Below are 20,941 nucleotides of genomic sequence, written 5' to 3'. Positions count from 1 at the left end.
TGCAGCACATCTGAGGATGCTGCTGAGCGGTAATGGTTGTGGCACCACGTGTGTGGGTATGTATGTGAGGGGGGGGTAAGGCCTCGCGGTCTCACCGCTGATGGTGGCGTAGTGGTGGCATTTGTCAGCTTGCTTCTTCCGCTTGGTTTCCAGATTGACGTCTTGTTTCTTGGCCCTGTTCTGTGGTGGGCTAAAGGTTCCCCACTGAAAAGGTCAGACACTTACTACTGTTTGCTTAACAGCATGTAACAATTCCTCTGAGGGGGGGACCAGCACACAACACAACAGGCTTGGCCACAGGATATACTCCAAGGCTCATCACTTTTACACGCATATGTGTGGAGAGTGAAAAGATTTTGTTTTTGTGCTTTTGTGTAGAGCTCTGGTTGCCTGTGGTTTTTATACATACATGTCATTTATACGATAACTTTGTCACAAACTAAGCCCTATGTGCACAAATTATGTTTTTAATTCAGAATATTTGCTTAAATTTGTCCATAATTCCAAGGTGCTGCCAAATGAAAACAAGACACTCAGAAAATATCTGTCACATTTTGCATTTTTTATGCTTGTAGTTGTGTAAACGACCTTTGTTGTTGAGTTTAAATTAAATTTTAGCTAATTGGAATGGGTTCCTTTTTTAATTTTGTTTTACAGTTGCATAAGCAAACACAACTAATATAAATCTAGATATAAAGATTATAAAAATGACTTAAATTTGGCACCAACAACTACTAAGTAATCTACAGTGTGGATTTGGACTGCTGCTTTTTAGTGTGTTACCTGAAGAGATTGTGATATTTTGGGAGGAGAGCGCATCTTTCCTCTGTGTTGTTCATATGCAACTGTGTGCACGGTTTATACAGGTTATTGTATTGCATTAAACAAAGTGTGTGTGTGTGTGTTTTGTGTTGTATGCTTGTGTCCTTGTGCATGTATGTGTACAGACCCTGGCTATTAACCGAGGGGAGAGTCTGAAGATTTTGACAGTGAAGATGAATATTCCCGACAGGGTAAAGAGTGACTTCACCAGGTGGTGCATTAACAACAGGTCAGAAACGCAATACACACGCACACACACACATACACATACACATACACATACACAGAGAAGCAGTCAGGCTTGCAGACACACACATTAGATATTGGTATTAAAGGATTTATAGTGAAATGATACCCGATTGGCGCAGGAATACTGAACATTAACTGGCTTACAAGATAAATATGAAGGTTTCTTCAGGGAAGATTTAGTCTTGAGAAATAGATGAGTTGAGCATAAACTCAAAGGATTTCGAATGTATTTATTTATTTTTCTTTTCATAAAGTATAGTTTGAAGAAGTGTGATTAAAAAAAAGAGAAGCGTATCTGGATAGAACACTCAGCAGTCCAAATACACATGTATTTGGACTGCTGCATGATTTTGTTGGATTTGAAATATAAAATAAAAGAAATGTACGAAATTGAAGCAGACCTTTGCTGACATATATTCCCAGTCAACTATTGCATTTCATATTTAATCTCGAGTTTGTCCTATTTGTTCGAAAGGAATGCTCTGTTAACACCAGATGTGCAACAGAACGCTCTGGCTGGGTGGAAATATGATAAAAACTATTTCTTCTTTTAATGTGCGTGGGGTTCAGATGAGTGACGTGTTTCCTCCTGAGATGGATGGAGTTTAGTTTGCACACCAGAGGAAGTCCCATTTACTTTAATAGAACGATATTATCAGTGTAAATGACTTGTATAAAAACCCACCGTTTTAATGCAGATGGAAGCCGAGGACGTTTGCAAGAGAGGAGCATCATGTGATCATCAGGAATGCAGTAGAAGACTCTTTTAAAAGGCTTATTCTGCCTTTCCTCACCAGGAGTTACAGGTATTTTAAGTGTGACTGTTAAATCCCCTTTTAATAATTACTTATTAATTTACACTGTGCCCAAATTCCCTTTTTTCCCCTTCTCTTTATTTTTACCTTTGCTATATAACTAACCTCCTCTCCTCTTTTCCCGTCTTTCTCTGTCTCTATCCCGCATTCCCTCTCTTTAGGACTAAGCTGACAAGTGCAGCAGAGAAGGAGTCGATCGCCATGTTTGTGCGCAATCTCCGGCAGCGCTTGCTGATGTGTCCAGTCAGGGGCTGTGTCATCATGGGGGTGGACCCTGGCTTTAGACATGGCTGCAAGCTGGCAGTTCTCTCCCCCACCGGTAAGTGACAACATGGTGTGTGTCAGTATTCACTTTATTAGACACATTTATATTACATATCCTCTTATCTTGTTGTATTTCATCAGCAGTCACATATTCAAGGATGATCTGCTCTTTCACATGCAACTGCATATTCATTAAGGGCATTGCTGCCTCATTAGACAGTATACAGTAGAGACCCTTTAGCTTTGTCTCTCGATCTCCCTCTCTTGTCATCGTAATACTTTATCAGCGACATTGTATTTTCACACCTTTTTTTTGTCTTCATCTCTCTGCTCACAGGTCAGATTCTCCATACCGATGTTGTGTACCTGCATACCGGTAATTCAAACCAGCAGCGAGAAGCAGACAAACTGCGCCACCTCATGATGAAATATGGGTACTACCGCTTGTGTCTGCTCACTGTTGGAGTTGAGTTAAATACAGTGTAGCGAACAGTACGGTGTGAGTTTAAACCTTTCCTAATCTTCATCGTCCTTCTCCTCTTCCTCTTGTCCATACTAGGTGTACGAGAGTTGTCATTGGCAACGGGACAGCATGTCGTGAGACCGAGTCCTTCTTCGCTGACCTCATCTCTAGGCGCTATTGTCACCCCCTGGACGTGTCCTACTGGTAAGGTCTTTGATCCAGTGCATGCCAGAACAGGCCCCACTTGTCTATGACCCTGACTAGGAATAAATGGGTATTGAATACGGATTAATAGGGAAGACTGTGGTTGTCAATGAAGTCAGGAATGATGGTGATGATGAATAAGACATGATGGTCTCACCCCAGAAATGGTGAAAGTTAAATGTGTGGAGAGGAAAAGGCCCGGGCGAATAAAAAAAGGGTTAGCAAAGCAATGTGAGCAAGTAAAGGACAGAGGAGGGGAAATGTGTGAGAGCGAGAGAGCTGGACACAGATGGAGTGAAAGACAAATTGGAATGTGTCCCTCAAGCGAATATTATCTATTAAAGCCATCTGGACTGTGTTTCACTTCTGTCCAATTAAAGAGACGTTTTGTGGTCCGCACTGTGTCTGTAACCAGGCCCAGTCCACACTTCAGAATACAACAGCACAGATCCTCGGTCCAAGCATAATAACCACTGGCCTCTCCTTGCTCCGTCTCTTTCTCTCTCTGCTGAGTTCCATGTGTGTTTGTTGACTTGAGGTTAGCGTTGGGACCACAGCCTAGAATGATTCTGAGCTGTGTGTGTGTGTGTGTGTGTGTGTGTGTGTGTGTGTGTGTCAGCACATGAGAGTTTTCTCAGTATCTTTGAGTTCATGCACACTTCAGAGGTCATACCTTTTGGTGTAATAGCCCACATTTTTTTTCTCTATAAAGTTCCAATTTCTGTCTATTTGCAAGAACAGAAACGGTCAAAGTGGGCCGTTTATTAAGTTAACTTCCACTTGATTATTTTCATGACAGACGTTTTTTTTTTTTTTTTTCTCAGACTTGAGCACCTCCAGAGCAGCAGAATTTCACATCTTGATATAATGTCTCTCTTGTTCATTCTTTTACTGGAGTTAATGGCATTCGTACTTCTCACAACACATAAGAATGTTGGACTTCTGTTTGATGTGGTGCTGGCTGAATGTCCTATATCACCTGATATGATTAACTATATTTTTGCAGAACATAACACATGTGTAAATGGTCTGCCTTTGCCTTAATATGGTTTGTGGAATAAAGGTTTTTGCTAGTGCATGAACTTTGGAAGAGCAAAGAGCTGTTATTTTGACGTTGGCCATAGAAGTATGGTTGTTGTTATCTCGATGATATCGCCCTGGAGTCGTCTGGTCTTATGCCTCGCTTTGGTTTCTTTGGACCGTGGCTGACGGAGGCTCAGAAACATAGATGTCAAAGTGAAATCTTTCCTCCTCCTCCTCCTCCCTCCATCTTCATCTGTATTCCTTCTTCGCTCCCCTTTTCTGTTCTCTCCCTCCTTCCTCGCCTCTTTCTTCGTTTCTATCATCTGCCCTCTTCAGACATTTCCTCCATAAAAGCTTGATCAAATAAATGTGCTTTTAAAAAAATGCCCTGCAAAGTCTAACTGCTGGTCTTTCAGTAACTACTCACAGTCGTAATGCTGAGGTGGTGTTCTGCCTGACCTATGTCTTTGAAATGTAAGACTCTGGGGGTATGGGCCCACTTTGCACGTCAGTCTCACACACACTGTGGGATATACGTGATACCTGGGTGGGATTTCTTTGCACAAATGAAATTTCAGCTCTATTGTAAGTCCACTGAGCTCAAGTAGCTAAAACACAAATATAACTAGTGTCCTGTTGTCAGTATGATGAAAAGCAGCTATTAATTTGACATTTAGGGGCGTACATTTTAAGCACTTTAATCAATCATCTGTTGGGTTAGAGTTACATTATTATTATTATAGTTTATTTTCATTATTAAAGATATCTGGGTGGATGCTGGCCTTTAATGTACTAATTCTGACCAAACTATCCCTGGATAGATGATGATGGTTGGGCAGGGAAAGATCCTCATGGCCTCAAGGAGTGATGGTTGTTACTAACCACGAGGGCCTCCCCTGCTGACTGACCCACAGCTGACCCTGACCTGCCATTAGGAAAACCTCATTACTACGGCAACAAGGATGATGGCAATGACGGAGGATAGTTATGTAGCATCAGGAACAGCAAGGGGTCTTGGTACTTGCTGTGAATGTCCACAGTAGAATTAATTAACCCAGATTTGTGTATACTTTGTGACTTTGTACGTTTTCTATATGTGAACGCCTTTGTTAGCTGACCTTATACCCAAGTTGATCGACCAGTGTAGGAAGTCTTTGAGGCAGCCCGCGTGTGACCTTACACTGCACCGACTTGCACATACCGTTCTGTCTTTTTCAGTATATTTACAAAGTCACAGACGCTCTCCATCTCTACCTTCTCTACCGTTCGTGTTTCTTTGGCTTTTCTTTTGTTGTTTTTTTTGGTCATCATCAGCTAATGAAAGAAAGCAGCTGTGCATTTGGAAAGATGTGTCTTGGCTCAGAAAGAAAAATTCACAAAAATGCGTGAGTGAAATAGAGAGTGTGAGCAGGAGAGAGAGAATATATTTTGTCTACATTGTGTTATTTGACCAGACTGGAGTTTTTAACATCATTACCTTGGTAGGTGGGGTCAGCCATTGAAATGTGACATTGCCAGTGAGTGCCAGTGAGTGCTGAAAGATTTAAAAAAAAAGTTTTGGCAGAAGTCTCCTCTCCTCTCCTCTCCTCTCCTCAGTGCAGTAGTTCATTAAAGACCACAGCCTCATTTGCACCATCTGCTTCCTGTCTCCCTGTGAGCCTTCATTGTGCCACCACCCCCACTTTTCTTCTCCACCCTTTCTTCTCCGCCCACCTCTCTCTCTCTCTCTCTCTCTGTCCTTCTGCTTCAGTGCTCAGCTGGAATGACAGCCAGAAATGGCAGCCTGCGGGACATCTTCACTTGTATTTCTTCTGTGTGTGTGTGTGTGTGTGTGTTCATGTGTGTATGCAGTTTTTAGTGCCTCAGTCCTGTTTGAGTAGACTCATCGTACTCACTGAGTCACCTCGCCCATAGTTTGTAAGGAGTGTGATTTTTTTTTTTTTTTTTTTCCTTTTCTAAAGACAAACAAGGGCACACTTGTGTATATCTTCGTGTGTGTATGTCTAAGTAGTGTCGTTTAGGTGGAGGAAAAGGTGTAAATGTGTATAAAAGGATGTCTGGTGCGTGTCCAGCTGAATCATTTATCCAAATCTTTCTCCATGCCTGTATAAACACATAGAGTATCATGCAGATTTCTTTTTTTGGTAACATCACTCAGGCTGTTGGATATTGGCAGAAGTTTATTGTTCTTATCAATTCATTTTGTATTTTGTCTTTTGATAAATGAATAACTATCTTGCTTTTAGAAAAGTAACAAATTCTCACATTCGAGGGACTTGAACGAGAAAATATGCGCAATGAAACGATTATTTGATTATTTATTTGGTGGATGATTAGTTTTCTGTTCGACTAATCGTTTAAATTTTTTCCCCGCTCTAATTGACAGCTGATATCAGGTATATTGCTATAAACATTTGTTTGACAAAGTAATTCTAAAACCAACTCTATTTAGTATATATGCTTGTCTTGGATTTTACTAGATATGATCACAGGCTCAGGTTCACTCATTATTTTCCTAAAATAAATACTCAAATGGAATTTTATATCAGAGGAAAAACTACAGAAAAGATTATATTGTGTACACATGGCGTAGATTTTGAGGATCAACCAAACAGGTCTGCTGTAATTGAAAACAATGTAACGAAAACATTTTACATGAACATTTTCTGATAAGAAAAGTAGTTTACTACAGTAACCTGTGTAGCCACAGCGTAAAGCGTGACAGCTTTTCAACAGATCAAATGCAATAGTCCTTTATCCCCCCCTTCACTGTTGTCTTTGCTAAGTGAGGAATAAATCACCAGATTCGACTCTTCATCCTCCATTAGATTTACAACAAAGTAACCACAACCGTGATTAAGCTTGAACAATGCCTCTGTGAATGACCAGCATCCTGCAGGACATTATACAGCATGGGGTATTATTTAGCTGACAAGGTTTGTCTGTGCCTGTGATGGCCCCCACTGAAAGCACATTAGGTTATTTGTCATACAGCTGTGTCCCAATAATTTCAAGACCTCCTGCTGGACGTCAGTTTGTGACATATTAGTTTAGAAAACAAAACTCCACATTTCTGACTTAAGTAAAGTTGTAGGTTTAAACCTGTATGTATGTATGTATGTATATGGAGTCTACGCGATAAATATTTGTTTATTTATATCTCCTGATTATCGCCTACTTGATTATTGTCATTAACACCTGCTCATAGCTAGAACACTGCCCGCTGTTGTCTGTGTGTGGTGTGTGTCTGTGTGTGTGTGTGTGTGTGTATGTGTGTGTGTATGTGTCTTTCTGGCTCCTTGACAGGCCACTGCAGCATGACCCTGTCTGTCATTGTGTTTTAGCACTGACTGGTAGAGCATGCAGGCTTTGTCAGAACTCATAAGAGTGCTCAGCACCGGCCAGACAGATGTCTGCGTGTGTGTGCGTGGTTTGCAGTGTGACGCGCAGTGGTCCGTCTCACCCTCATCAGCTGGTGTTTCTGGATTTTTTGTGAGAGGAGCTGATTGGTAGGGAAGGCACACACCACACATACATAGACACACACACACACACATGCACAAACACCTACAGTGAGTCCTGATCTTTCAACACTTGAGATGCAATTTTTGTACTTTTGCAAAGATCCTACAAATTGTAGTAGCTCACAGAGATCAACCTGTCGACAGCTCTTTACTGTCATATCACCATTTCTGAAATGGGTTGGGTTTAATCCTTAATCTTACCTAGGTTGTACAAACTGTGTTGTATGCTGCTGACAACATCTGTCAGTGTCTGTACTTTACTAAGCAAACCTGCTCTTGTTGTCAAATATGTGCGTATCTGTCCGTCAGAGTGAAGACGATAACCGCTTCCTTTTTCCAGTTGCAGCAGGAGTGTTGAAGAAACACTTTGATTTTTGACTAAGTTGTACAGATGAGACTATAGAGTGTTACTGTCATCATGTTTTATATTTGACTTCTATAATACTTTTTGATATTTTAATATGTGTGTTTGAGGCTTTGTGCTTGACAGTTTTTGGCCGTAACAAGCTGATTTGAATGATATCAAAGGGTAAGAAATATGTGGGGTAAGGTTAGGGAAATCTTTGGGCAATGGTGATGATACATACACAGACACACACACACAGACACACACACACACAGACCACAGCTGAAGGCAAACTAAAACAACATCCAGTTTCTTGACCACATGCTCTGCCATTCCTGAAGGCAATAAGTCGACCGACCCTCTTACTCTTTTTCATAAACACACTAACGCTTCCTTGAGGGTCTCCAAGTCAGCGTTTGTGTTTGCCTTGAATGAGTTACCCAGTGAGATACAATATATTTCTGTGAAATTGATCAGATTTGAAGTGAACTACATGAAATTATGCAATCTGATTTTAATGTGCTGCATCATAAAGAAACATGCACGTAGCTTTTGCCTCATGGCGTGCTCAGTAGCTGATAGTAGGCCATCATCGGTTCGTACAATAAGTCCTTGACCGCCTTGCCCTCCAGCTCACTCCTGGTGGGATGAGATCATTATTACTGGCTAGCTGATGGACCTGGAAGACAGTGGTGTAGACTGTATTTATGACAGTGTGTGAATGTGTATCCCCTGTCATGTCCTGTATCCAGGCGTGCTCCCAGGGCCAAGCTGGGTGAGTGATGAACATACAGTGGCAGGACCGACCATGACTGAGTGAGATTCAGGCACTCAAGCCTCACCAAAGGTTTTCAAGGTTGGGTAGAAGGAGTGGCATGGGGACAGATGGATTTAGAGGCCTCAGCCTGGCTGAGGGGTGTATCTTCATTTCAGAAGAGGAAAATAAACCCATCGGTACATAGAAAAGTTAGGACTTAAACTTGTTACATACATAAATATCCTTTAAATTTCAATTTGTTTTCTTAATCTTATTTGAGCAAGATGTACTGTATGTCACAGAGGACCTACATAATTCGTGTCAGCCATAAAAACAAATGAAAAAGGAAAGGTGGACGGAGGAACTACTAAATAGACCAGTGATGGATAAAAACCTCTAGACTTCTCAGACTCTGTTTGACCACTATTTCAATCTCATAATGTTTTGTTTGAAAAGGTATATTTGTGCTTGTGTAGCTCATCATTGGTAGTCGAAGTGGTGTCAGGCTTAAGACCTTTGGCATTCGAAAGTGGTGGACAGTGATCATCTGCCAGCTTCATCCATATCACCCACAGCTGCCTCTCTCCTCCCACCATGCCTCGCTGGTGGTCAGCCTCTGTCCCTTCTTCTTCTTCCTTTCCTCCTTCCACCCGCCCTCCATGCCATCCTCCCCTAGGCTTCCAGTGTTCCCTGCGATGGTCCTGCGTGTGACAAACATGTGTGACTGGTCTGTGTGACATGCCCATGTGTGTATTTGTGATTTGGGTGGTGTGCATGCTGGTGTGTATGAGATTGTGCGTGACACAAGTGCAGGCCTTTGCTGCTACCAGATTGACATGAGTGTCTGTGAGGCTTTGCTCTTTTCAGACGTACCTCACACTGGCAGTTGGAGTGTGTGTGTGTGTGTGTGTGTGTGTGTGTGTGTGTGTGTGTGTGTGTGTGTGTGTGTGTGTGTGTGTGTGTGTGTGTGTGTGTGTGTGTGTGTGTGTGTGCCCGCCTGCCTTCTAGCGCCTCACTAGAGACTGACGGCCCCTGACACCTGCCATTTGGACGCTTTTCTCTGTGAAAAATGTCATCGTCTTCAGACCCGACGTGTGTGTGTGTGTGTGTGTGTGTGTGTGTGTGTGTGTGCGGCTGTCTGTCTGTGGGAGATGGAGAGATGGTGCGTCCCTCAATTTACCTCCCTGAGGTCAAGCTTTGCAGCTGACTGAACAATGGACCCAAGCTGTTTGAGCAGCCGGGACAGAGAAACTTATGTGTGTGTGTGTGTGTTTTTTTTTTGTGTGTGTGTTTGAATATATTTTGATCTGGTAATATGTGACATCACAGCTCCTTCTAAATTAGAAAAATAAGGCCAATCCAAGTATCCTGAACACAATCTGTGTTGTGGACAAAGAAAGTGACAGATTATAGTCATTATATAGGTGTGTGTGTGTCTGACTTGAAAGCCAACTTGAATTTTGTGCTTCAGCTTCCTTGTATTCAATCCCGCTGAGGGACTAAACGAGCAAAACATTTTATTGTGTAGATGTGTATAAATAATACATAGCATTTTATTGACATTTTAGTTATTTTATTTGTGAATATCAGCAACTTTCATGCATACCAATATTTCTAAGGTATTTATGATGTAAAGGAAAATATATAAACAGTTAAATTAATTATGACTTTATAAGAAAACTCTTGACATGTTGTTTCCAAGCCTTGAGCCTTGAAATCTTAAACAAATTGTATTGATCCAATTTTTTAACATCTACTTCAGATGATTCAGATCCATAAAACAAGCTTAAGGCTCCGGACCCTCGTAAGAATCTTCTTACATATTTCCATATTGTGTCCATTGGCCTAGAAATACAGCAGTTACTTCAGACCTAACATCAATCTTACATTTAAGTACATATCTATATATTTTAAATTCAGGAGTGCTTGCAGTTCTTGCAAAACTGCCGTTGTCACTTGAAAATCTCTTCTCAACAAATTCAGTCTGTCTCAGCTCCCCCCCTCCCTCCAACTTTTTGTCCTGTGTATCAGATCAGTTGGTGATATTATTGCCCCGTTGCCTTTTCTGGCTGATCTGATGAGCTGTTTTTAATTAAGATTAGGGCTGAGCCAAAAGGCTGTAATGAGGTATCAAAGTGTGTATCCATCTCTTCCAATGTTACTTGAGGGACAGCAGGAGGAGTGTGTGTGTGTCAGGCTCAAGGGTGTGTCTCAAAGACAACCAGTAGGGGAACAGATAGGGGTGCCAGTTTGTGACTTTGCCCCGGGATGGGACAGGGCTGAAGACAGGCCTCTGTTTCTGTGTGTGTGTGTGTGTGTACAATTGAGAGTGCAAATTAATGATGACCCTAGAGGGCCAACAAGTCATCACTTTTACACCAAGAGGCAACCATTGACTTTGTGTCTCAAAGTGTGTGTGTGTGTGTCCACGCTCCGACCATCCACCCACTTAGGCCAGAGAGCCAGAGAGCAGACAACCTTCTGCTGGCTGCCAGGATGATGCCCTCACTATGGTGACAGCCACGGATGCTATGGCGATGAGGGCTCAGAGCTGTATCCATGACAGTGCTGTTACCCAGCTGCCCCAGCGGCAGCCTTAATTAAGTTAGACATGATAGGGGCCTCCCTTTCTTTTTGCTCTATACACACTTTTATTCTATTATTCTGTGCGATATCTTTTCACTTTTTTTCTCATACTTTTGTCACTTTTGTCCGTCCCATCTTTCTCCGTCTCTCTTTTGTCATTCTCAAACAAAAGCCAACATTACCAGCCAACTCTTTTACTTGACCTTTCATTGTCCTACTCTTGCTGATTGAGGCCCGGAGACGGGGTTTAGAGGTGTGTGTTCCTTCTATTTGACATAATTAACAGCCTATATATCTTCATACTCTGTTTGAAGAGGGAGAACCGCTTGAGATGTAGATATAATGGACGTTTTTAAATTATATTCATATTACCTTCTATGTCTTGCTCAGCATAAATTATTGTGTGCATCTCTTAGGGCTGCAACATTGACGGTTGCCGTCAAATTAACCATCAACTATATTGAATCATCAATAATCATAATTTTAATGTCTCAAATGTAATTATTTTCTGGCTTTGTTAGTCCTCTATGACAGTAAATTAATTGTATTTGGGTTGTTGACAGATCAAGAAGACATTTAAGGATGTCACCCTGGACTTTGGGAAACATTTTTCACCTTTTTTTGGACATTTTATGTTCCGAACAAATTACCAATTGATTAACCGATAATAGAAATAATCGTTAGTTGCAGCTCTTGTGTTTTTTTTGTGTGTGCGCATGTAACGTGTCACGTTAATGACCAGTTCTGCTTTGACCTCCTTGAAGGTCATGTGCCATCGCTCGTTAGTAGCGTCACCATGGCGATATGTCAGCTGTCAGTGCGATGGATAGGGAGCTGACAAAAAGAACAGTGAGGCGGAGGAAGGGCTGAATAGAGAGGATGGGGAAAGAGAGGGAGGGAGGACAAGTTCATTTAAATGTGATTCTCATCAGAAGGCCTCTGCCACTCCTCATTAACAAGATACTTGTAATTGGCAAGGTTGTTGTGGCACGGTCCAGGCCTCTGGGACAGCGTCGGTGTGTGTGTGTGTGTTTGTGCCACAGAAGGCTTCGTTTTGAGTCGTGGACATTGAGGAGGTGATGACCCCCTCGTCATATTGGTCAGCCTTGAGGAAACCCCCCTTTCTTCCTCCAATCCTCCCTTTCTCTCTCTCTCTCCATCGACCCGAAAGAATAGACGGACTAAGCAACATGACAGCTTCAGTTGGATGTCGGTAGCATTAACACGGGTATCAGTGGCTTTGTTTGTACCACCATTCTGTCTGTTTGGTGATGGATGATAAGCGGCCTACTTTAGACTGAATACATTAACATGAGAAATGGTATCATTTGTTGCCTTGTTGAATCAGTTTCTTTTCAAGATCTTCATGTTTAAAAAACATCACTGATACAGAAATTGGCAGGGCATCGGCAAGTTGGTTCATTGGGTTATGATTTGAAATATGAATATATGTTTTTTTTAAGTAATCTAAAAATCTTTACTTATGGTAATCTGTTTTTAAACTCATTCATAACATCTTTTCACAAGAATATCCAGTCGAAATAATCAATGTTGTTTCTAAACGAGTAAATTATATGACACTAAAATGTACATGAAATCATTGGGACTGAAAGCTAAAACAGTGTCATGCTGACACATCCTAATTTACCATTTGATTGTTTCAAAATGAAAGCTTAACAAGTTAATTGAGACGGTCCCTTTTTCCCCCACCTTTGGACAGAAATTTCTTTTTTCATCTAAACATGGCAGAAAAATCTGGCTCTGTTTTTTTGTTCAGGTGGAAATAGGACATACAGATCTTTACATTTGTGTGTACCATTAAACATGGGGCTTCAGTGATGTGTTTGTGACAGCAGCAGATTTATTTTTTTAAGAAACTGGAGACGCTTTGTTCACTTATTAGCTTAAGCTGACATTCGCAACAAAATTTAGGGCAATTTAGAGACTGTTGGAAATACATCTAAATCTCAATCTCATCCATGACAATGATGTTCTATGGATACTGACAAATAGCAGCACAACGCAGCGACCTCTAGATGGCAGTAGTGTTGCATAAATTGTGAGGTCTGCTGACTCAATACCCTGAACTTTGTCAAACACACATGCACGTCAAACTGCCTGTTGTTAAAGTGTGAGTCGTTTGAGTGTGAAAGGGTTATTCAGTTATTATAAATCTATACTTGCCATACCTTAAGTGGGCAGAATTATCTCGCGCAGTTATGTGGCTTACTAAATAACCTCTTCTGAATATGTTTCGTATAAGTGGCCGGTGGCTCGTATATGCATTCAGGATATATGCGGTTCCTTTCACCTGCTGTCAGTTGAATAAGAACTCCTAAAAGCATTTGAAAGATTGTTATTGTGCCGTTAATGTGATGATGCTATTATGGCTATTGGTAATGATGGTCAAGCTTTGACTACAAAAGGTCAGCTTGAATGCTGAATGTCAGTTGAATGAGGAACCAGTTTGATAAGCTGTTGCATTATGCAAGGCTGTGGTGATTTTCCTTAATAGCCTTGCCATTATGTCTTTCACACAGTGGTAACAGCTCATTGTTCTCCTTCTTTATCTTCCTCATTGACCCACCTACCTCATCATTAATTTTCCATTATCTCCTCGTCTTCTTTTTCTTTCATTCCTGGACCACTTCCACCTTTCTTTCTTTCTCCAGTATAACCAATGAGGCAGGAGCATCCATCTACAGCGTGAGTCCTGAAGCGGTCAAAGAGATGCCAGACTTGGACCCCAACCTTCGGAGTGCAGGTACGTTAGCTATTATTATTTTTTATTCTTAGCCATGCTTTCAATCGGGCCTCATCTAGTTACAGCAGTGTTGTGAAACAAAGTTTATACGGTTGCAACCAACTTTTCAATTATTTTGATAACTCATTAAGCTGTTGGTTATTTGCTTGAGTTCTTGTTCTGTTAAATAGTCCATCACAATTTCCCAGAGTCTAAAATGACCTGTTCAAATTGATTGTTTTGTCCAACCGGAAATCAAAAACCCAAATGATAATTGAATTTACAATGATGAACGGTATAGTCATTTAACTCTGCTTTAATTGTGAATTGCTCTTATACTACAAGAGGCAAACCCAGCTGTAGTGAGGTGTAGGTAGTTGTAAGCAACCCAAAATGACGGTAACAATACTGTCGAGTTGTTCACACATGAACGAATTACAATTTAGCGCATTATGGAAGAAGTCATTTAAATTTCTGCCAGAAAATAGGTCGCATGTTTCCTCTTTTAATTTCATTTCCACCCTCTTACCAGCAGCACACAGTATTTTGTCACATTATCAATGTATTTCTGCCATTGCTATTAGGTTCTCTTTTGTGTCTCCTCCTCTCACTCCACATACTACATCATTGAAAACACAGCAGAATAAAAGAAAATTGCAGAGTTTTGGAGAACAAATGTTTCCAACAGACTTCCTCTATAAAAGCCATAAATCAAGCGAGGCTGGATTATTCCTCACTAGTTTCCTGTGGTCAGCAGCACTGAAAGCCATGGAGAGCCATATTTATCCCCCTAATGAAAGCCATGAGAAATCTACAGCGTTTGACTTTGTATAAAAAGAGGGGCCGCTGAGCCAGGACACTATGGTTACAGAGACGGATGTGGCGATGGAGTGTTTGTGTCTGTCTGTTTTACCTTTGGGGGTTTATGTGTGTTTCTGCATCTGTCTATATAAGTGGTGTAACATGTAACATAAAATGCAGAGAATTGTGAATTAGAGACACCTTTTATGTCTCGTCTATTGTTGGGAGATCTAGGGACACCTAGTGGTGATAGACAGTATTTCAACCATTCTCTTGGAGGACTGTTTTTGTGTTCAGCTTATTTCTGTCCTCCCGTCCAATTCGCTGATTTGAGGCAGAGCGAGGGATTAGTCGAAAGTGACAACAAAGAAAAAATGAATCAAGAGTATACAGAGAAGTTTTCCTGGGTTACTCGTTGATTGCCTGTTACAGTATGACAGTAAATCCATGCTGCATCTCCTCAAAAGTTGAACTGTTTTGATTGAACTTGTGATGCAATGAAATCAATACAGCCACCTCTGCCACAGCTGTCGTCACGTTCTTCCACTTCTCCCTGAACGACGTGTCTGCATCTGAGCTGACTCTTCCTCTCGTGTTGCTTTCTTCACTGTTTCCCATTCTTGTTGTACCGTACGTATTTTGCTCATAAACTTTCAATAAGTGCTGGAGAGTTATGCTGGACTCAATTTACAAATCGGCTCCTCTTAGAGAGAGAGAGTGAGAGAGAGGGACAGAATAGATTGAAAGAGTATTGGGGAGTTTTGGTGGTGCACTGAGCAAGGCCGGGGTTGAAACTTCATCCCTGTCTAAATATTATCTCAGGCAGCAGCCTCCCACCGCAGCCAGAGGAGAGAGAGGAGAGCCATTGATTCCAGACATACTCCCTCTATTACATCCCATCCTTCTCTTTCTCTTTGTCTGTCCGTTCTGCCTCACAGATCTAAGTCTGACGCGTCTCATGCGGCACACTACATCAGCGACCTCTGAAATTCAAACATACACATAATGCACACATACAAAACGGGAGGTAAGCATCAGCACAGGGAGGACAGGGACGATCATAGCGCGTCTGAGAAGCCTAGATTTGATGCATTTCACATTTTGGTCGATCTGTATTGCTTGGTAGAACTCAAACCTTTTAAGTAAATTGCATAACTTTATTTATCTGTTTTTGAAATGCAGTTATTAGGACAACAACTTTGAAAATAAGACACGAATAGCAAATAAATGTACGTGTAGGGTATTAACACTCAGAGCTGCCATATTCTTTGTCTTTTACAAGGACATGAATGTCAGCAGTTATTTGGTTATTCTATGCTCTCCCTTTCTGTGCGCCTGTGTGTGTGTGTGTGTGTGTGTGTATGTGTGTGTGTTGGTGGGGGTGAGGTCATGTATTATGGTGCGTATGTGACTAAGGTTGTTTGTAATTTTTCTCCTTGTCACTGAGCCTTGCCAGCATATTCATGGAAAAGACATTTGGCTTCATGTGCAGCAGCAGGCTGAAGCCTTACAGACTCAGTCGTTAAAAGCAGCTCTACTTCGCTCGATACAGCCCGTGGGTGTTTATTTGTGTGCTACATCGGGCTGCGTGTGCACTGGTCTGGTTAAATTAGGGGGTTTAAAGGTTCATGGCTTCAGCATCTATCAGGAAGCTATATGACAGGTGCAAAGACATCACGCGAAAGCCAGCTTTAATTATTATTATTGGGGGTGGAGGAATGACAATTAGGTTTGGCCTGCCCTCGGGCCAGCACTGTAATATGCACACAATTAGCATATTCAGTAATTATAAATAATATGGATTTGCATATTCAATAAGTGTAATTCAGATAGCAAGTTCATGAAAAACACAAACGATAGAGATTTTATGAGACATAAAATCTAATGTTTGTTTCCTCTGTGTGTGTGTGTGTGTGTCGACAGTGTCCATTGGAAGACGTGTCCAAGATCCAATGGCTGAGCTTGTGAAGATTGATCCTAAACACATAGGCATCGGAACATACCAGGTAAGTGTGTTGTGTGTTTTTTTTTTGTTGGGATGCGCCTTATGGGTGAGAGCTTCTTGTCCCTGGGCAACGCAACATCTGCTGCGAGTTAAACTGAACCAAAGAGCCAAGCAGACGTCAGGAAAGAGTCTGTGTGTGTGTGAGGATATTGGTGTAAAAGCACATTAGCAATAAAACATGATTCTTCACACATGGAGATGTTGTTGCACTGTCTGCTGTACAGTGTACTTATTTTTCACTTTATTTTCCTCATTTATTTAACCAGTATGTTCTCCTTAAGAGAGTTTGACCATAATTGTGTTACATGAACCGTCACGCAGCCACCATTCACAAAAGGAATAAAAGCAGGGAAAGAAGGAGAACATAAAAGCTATTTAAACACATTGTAACCATAATATTTCTTAGCAAAATATGAAACTAAACATAGAACAACCGCACTTATCTATTCCGATCCCTAAGCAGTATACAGTACGCTCTAGTCTGCTGTTATTTTGACCGCGTTCTCTCGTCTTGCAGAGTTAAGGTGTGGCTTTTGTATCTCAGGCGAAACAAAGAAAGCAGAACTTGGGACAAGGCATGAGTGAGGCATTGATGATGTGACAAGACAAGACAAATTATAAAAACTAATACCGAAGAAGAGAGGCGGACAGGGAACTAGATAAACTTGGCTGAGGCCTGTGTCAACAGATGACAGCTAATTCAGTTCATGGAGATCAGGCATGACGTATGTTTGGACATTTGTTTTTTTTTCTTGTGTGATTTCTGCTCCTTGTCCATATGTGTTCAAGCGTACGTGCAGATGAAACAACAAGTTAACTCACTGTTGACATTGTTCAGTGCAAGTGTGTTTTTAATTGTGTAATAAAAGGGAGACAAGCATTAGGTCAGTATATCCACTATTTACACCAAATATTAATGCAGCCTCGTTCACCATATATGGTAGGTTGTTGGGGTGGAAAAAGTCGTATGTGAGGATGGAAATGGGAGCAAGAGAAAAAGAACGGAGGATGACAAAGGCGAACGGAACAAGGTCAAAAGGGCAGTTGTATGTGAGACAGCCAATATTTACTCGGTCACAGACTCCAGTTAATAGATTGAACAAACAGTCTTAGGTTAACTTGATTAAATATTTACATAAAAGGAGTATGTGCTGTATCGTACGTGAGTATGATCAGGATATAAATGGAGGTTCTACTATTAAATTATTGTTGTCCAGCTAACAAATAAGATGACTAATTGTTTGAGCTCCTGTGTCAGTATTTACTGGATTGAGGGGAGGCCCCGCGCATCAGGATTTTTATTTAGCACCTGACACTGACTTTTGTTTTGTTGACTAACAGAAGGGGTTAAAAAAAGGACAGCAGAGGGTGACAGAAGTCAAAGGAAAAGAAATTCAAGGGGTCGATGGAGATTTGAAAGAGAAAGGAAGAGGTCATATTGTGCAAGTGCTTGTGCTTATGCATGTGTGGCTGAGTGTGTTAGGTCACAGGCCCGTGTCTCTCATCACATCCTGACTGGGCTCTCTGGGGTGCCCGGGGTTCTGCACCTCCCGCTCTCAGATCATGTGACTAGGTCAACAAATGATAATATGCCCGGGTAAATAAACCCTGGGTGCTGACAGATATGAGATGGGACATCATTTTGGCCTGCGTGTCAGCTCACGCAAACACACACACGTACACACCATACCTTTATAGAGTCTAAGGGTTAAGTATGTGCTTGCTCTTGTGTGTCTGTGTGTGTGGATTTCTATTGGTGTATCTGTGTGAGCAGGGGTGTGTGAAAAGTGCACTCATGCATGTGTGTGTTTTCTAGTTCTTTTGTGTGATTCATGGCATTTTGAGCTTTCTGAAAGTTTATTGCCATTAGACCCAAAAAGCATAAGGAGAGATGTAACTCTAGACAGCTGGCACAGCATGCTCTCTCTTTCTCTCCCCCTCTGCTGACTCAGTGAGTGACAGCTCTGAGAGAAAGGAGGAAATGAGCTGAGGGCTAAAAAAGTGAGGCCCATTAAAATCAGATTGGACGTAACTATTGGTGTGGGAACACTGTTTTCACTACAGCGCCACTGGCTGACAGGTTTTTCTGGATACGGAGTTTGCCAGATACACGTCTGTTTGAATGGAGAGCCAGTGTTATTAGTGTTTATTTTAATATTAGTGGTTACCTGCGATACAGTGCAATACATCTTAAAGGACTACTGATACGCTTATAGATTTGAGACACTTTAATGGAATCTTTTGTGTCCTCAATAATTAGATACTTAGTCGGTGTGGCCTTTGGACAGCTTCACCTGTCAATCAGCTCTTTATGTTGCTATGGACCGTTGACGTGTGGGTAATTCCCAGGGCCGTGAAACTAACTGCTACTGGAAAATACACACACAGACACACACTGCTGTGTAAGAAAACATCGCCCGCAAGCCGGATATTAAAGAAACTGTCACTCTTCCCCTCCTCACCTCTTTCAACCACTCTCTCTTCTCTCACTTCATTTTGTTGCTGGATTTTTCCTCTCCTTGTCGCTCCCCTCCCTCCACCTTTCTCTCCTGCCAAATTTCCCTTTTCTCTTCCTCAGTGATAGACGTTGCGATTGAAGCACTGTAGAACATGGCATCAGATGTAGCTAAAGGGATCTGAGGTTTGGGTTTGTTGCTTGTTGTCACACAGTGTCAGCTGTTCGAACCAGAGAATCCAAATGTGGTCAGGAAATGAAGAGTCTGGATACAGCAGAGGCTGGGCAAGGAAGTTGCAACCACTGAGGCTTATTAGAGCAGTGGACCAGTTGAGACAGACAACAATATCGATATTTGAGGTTGAAAAAAAAGCTGATAGCAATATATTAGTGTCTTTTTAACACTTAAGACCTGTAGTGTAGTACTACTTTATTTTTTACATTTTTTTATATTGCTCTTGTTCTTTCTTTTCATTATGGTAAATGGATATTTATATAGCGCCTTTCTGATCTACTGAAAGCACTTTTACAACACTTATCACATTCATCCACACACCGATGACAGTGTCTATCCAAAGCTCTTACACTAATACTAAGCTCACCCGTACACACATTTACGCTCCACCCTCACATTCATTGGGCAGTACCTGAGTACAGCTGCCTCGGCTGCTACGATGTTTATTGTTAATGCCCTAAATATGTGAGAATTTACTTGCTATTAAACCAGATTTTTTTTTTTTAACCTTAATCTGACAGGTCTGCCAAGTCTTTTTTTAGTTGCTGAATGTAATTAAACATTATTTAATGTTTTTTTTTGTATCCCTGCAGGGAAGTTGGCGGGCCTTCCCATCGACAGTGTCAGTAGAAGAAAGCATTTTTGCGCTGACTTGAAAATTCAGTTGATTGGGTTAGAGGTTTTCACCTACAGCTAGTGAATGATGGCACTTCTCACCAAGGCTGCTGTGCCTGTAGTGATCTGTGTGTGTCGAGCCGTGCAAATGTGTATGTGTGTACTTGGGCATGCTATCTCTCACTCTTGAATGGTAGCGCCTACAGGGGAGACAGGAGCAGACAGAGCTGAGAGGAGGAAGGAGAGCGAGAAATGGAGGGTTGACAGTGATTGATAGTTCCTGCCATTGCATTTTAAGGCGTGGGAAAAAAACAACAGGCTCTTAAAGACTTGATCAGTGTCAGAAGCTGCCAAACATCATCTTCTACTATTTTAATTATTACCCATAGGTCTGTCACAGTATGTGTCCGTGTGTTTGTGTGTTGAAGTTTAGGAGATGAGTCAAGCTTTTATCTTGGCCTGTATAATGGATTTAAACACGCTCATGCCAATTCTCTACTTATTCCACAATTTATAAAACATTTACTGGCTGTTGTCATGTCAGGCTACTTATTCTAGCGCTCCACAGTTTATATTGAGTGAGGATGTTTGTGTTTCGGTGGTAAAGTTTGTACGTGAGTAAACCCTTATTTTCATAGATACCATCCAATACCAAGGAAGGGGATTAAACCAAAATCAATCACACTATAACCAAGATGGTAAAACAAGAAATCCAAAACGTTAGAAACCATGAAAAATAAGTTTAGAATGATGATCTGAAATCAGCTGATCTTGATATAAACTCATGGGAAAGTTATCACTATATGAGATTTTTTTATTTTTATTATTATTATTATTTTTATTTCATGGAATATTATTAAATTTGTATAAAGAGTTTAAAGTGATTTTTATTCTATGTAAAAAAAAAAAAAATCCTCCTCAAGTCAGTGTGTCATTTGTACTTCCTGTGTCTGTCTCCAAACTTTTTGATTGATAGTTTTGATTTTCTCATGCTCTGTTCTGCTGTCCCTCGGGGAATGTGTGTGGGTGTGTGT

At 41.2% G+C, this 20,941-nt stretch overlaps 1 protein-coding gene across 1 annotated transcript in view; it reads left to right on the top strand.

The window, feature by feature from the left end:
• srbd1 (S1 RNA binding domain 1) overlaps window positions 1-20,941 on the top strand; it is a 52,746-nt gene that overhangs the window by 9,249 nt on the left and 22,556 nt on the right. The window contains exons 10-16 of the mRNA XM_027278266.1: window positions 948-1,051; window positions 1,770-1,877; window positions 2,048-2,205; window positions 2,488-2,584; window positions 2,710-2,817; window positions 13,726-13,817; window positions 16,521-16,603. Of these exons, the coding sequence (XP_027134067.1) occupies window positions 948-1,051; window positions 1,770-1,877; window positions 2,048-2,205; window positions 2,488-2,584; window positions 2,710-2,817; window positions 13,726-13,817; window positions 16,521-16,603 (750 nt within the window). The remainder of the gene's footprint in view (window positions 1-947; window positions 1,052-1,769; window positions 1,878-2,047; window positions 2,206-2,487; window positions 2,585-2,709; window positions 2,818-13,725; window positions 13,818-16,520; window positions 16,604-20,941) is intronic.

Source organism: Larimichthys crocea, chromosome III (genome assembly GCF_000972845.2).
Source record: "Larimichthys crocea isolate SSNF chromosome III, L_crocea_2.0, whole genome shotgun sequence".
Lineage (NCBI taxonomy): Eukaryota > Metazoa > Chordata > Actinopteri > Sciaenidae > Larimichthys > Larimichthys crocea.
This window is presented reverse-complemented; position numbering and strand designations above follow the sequence as displayed.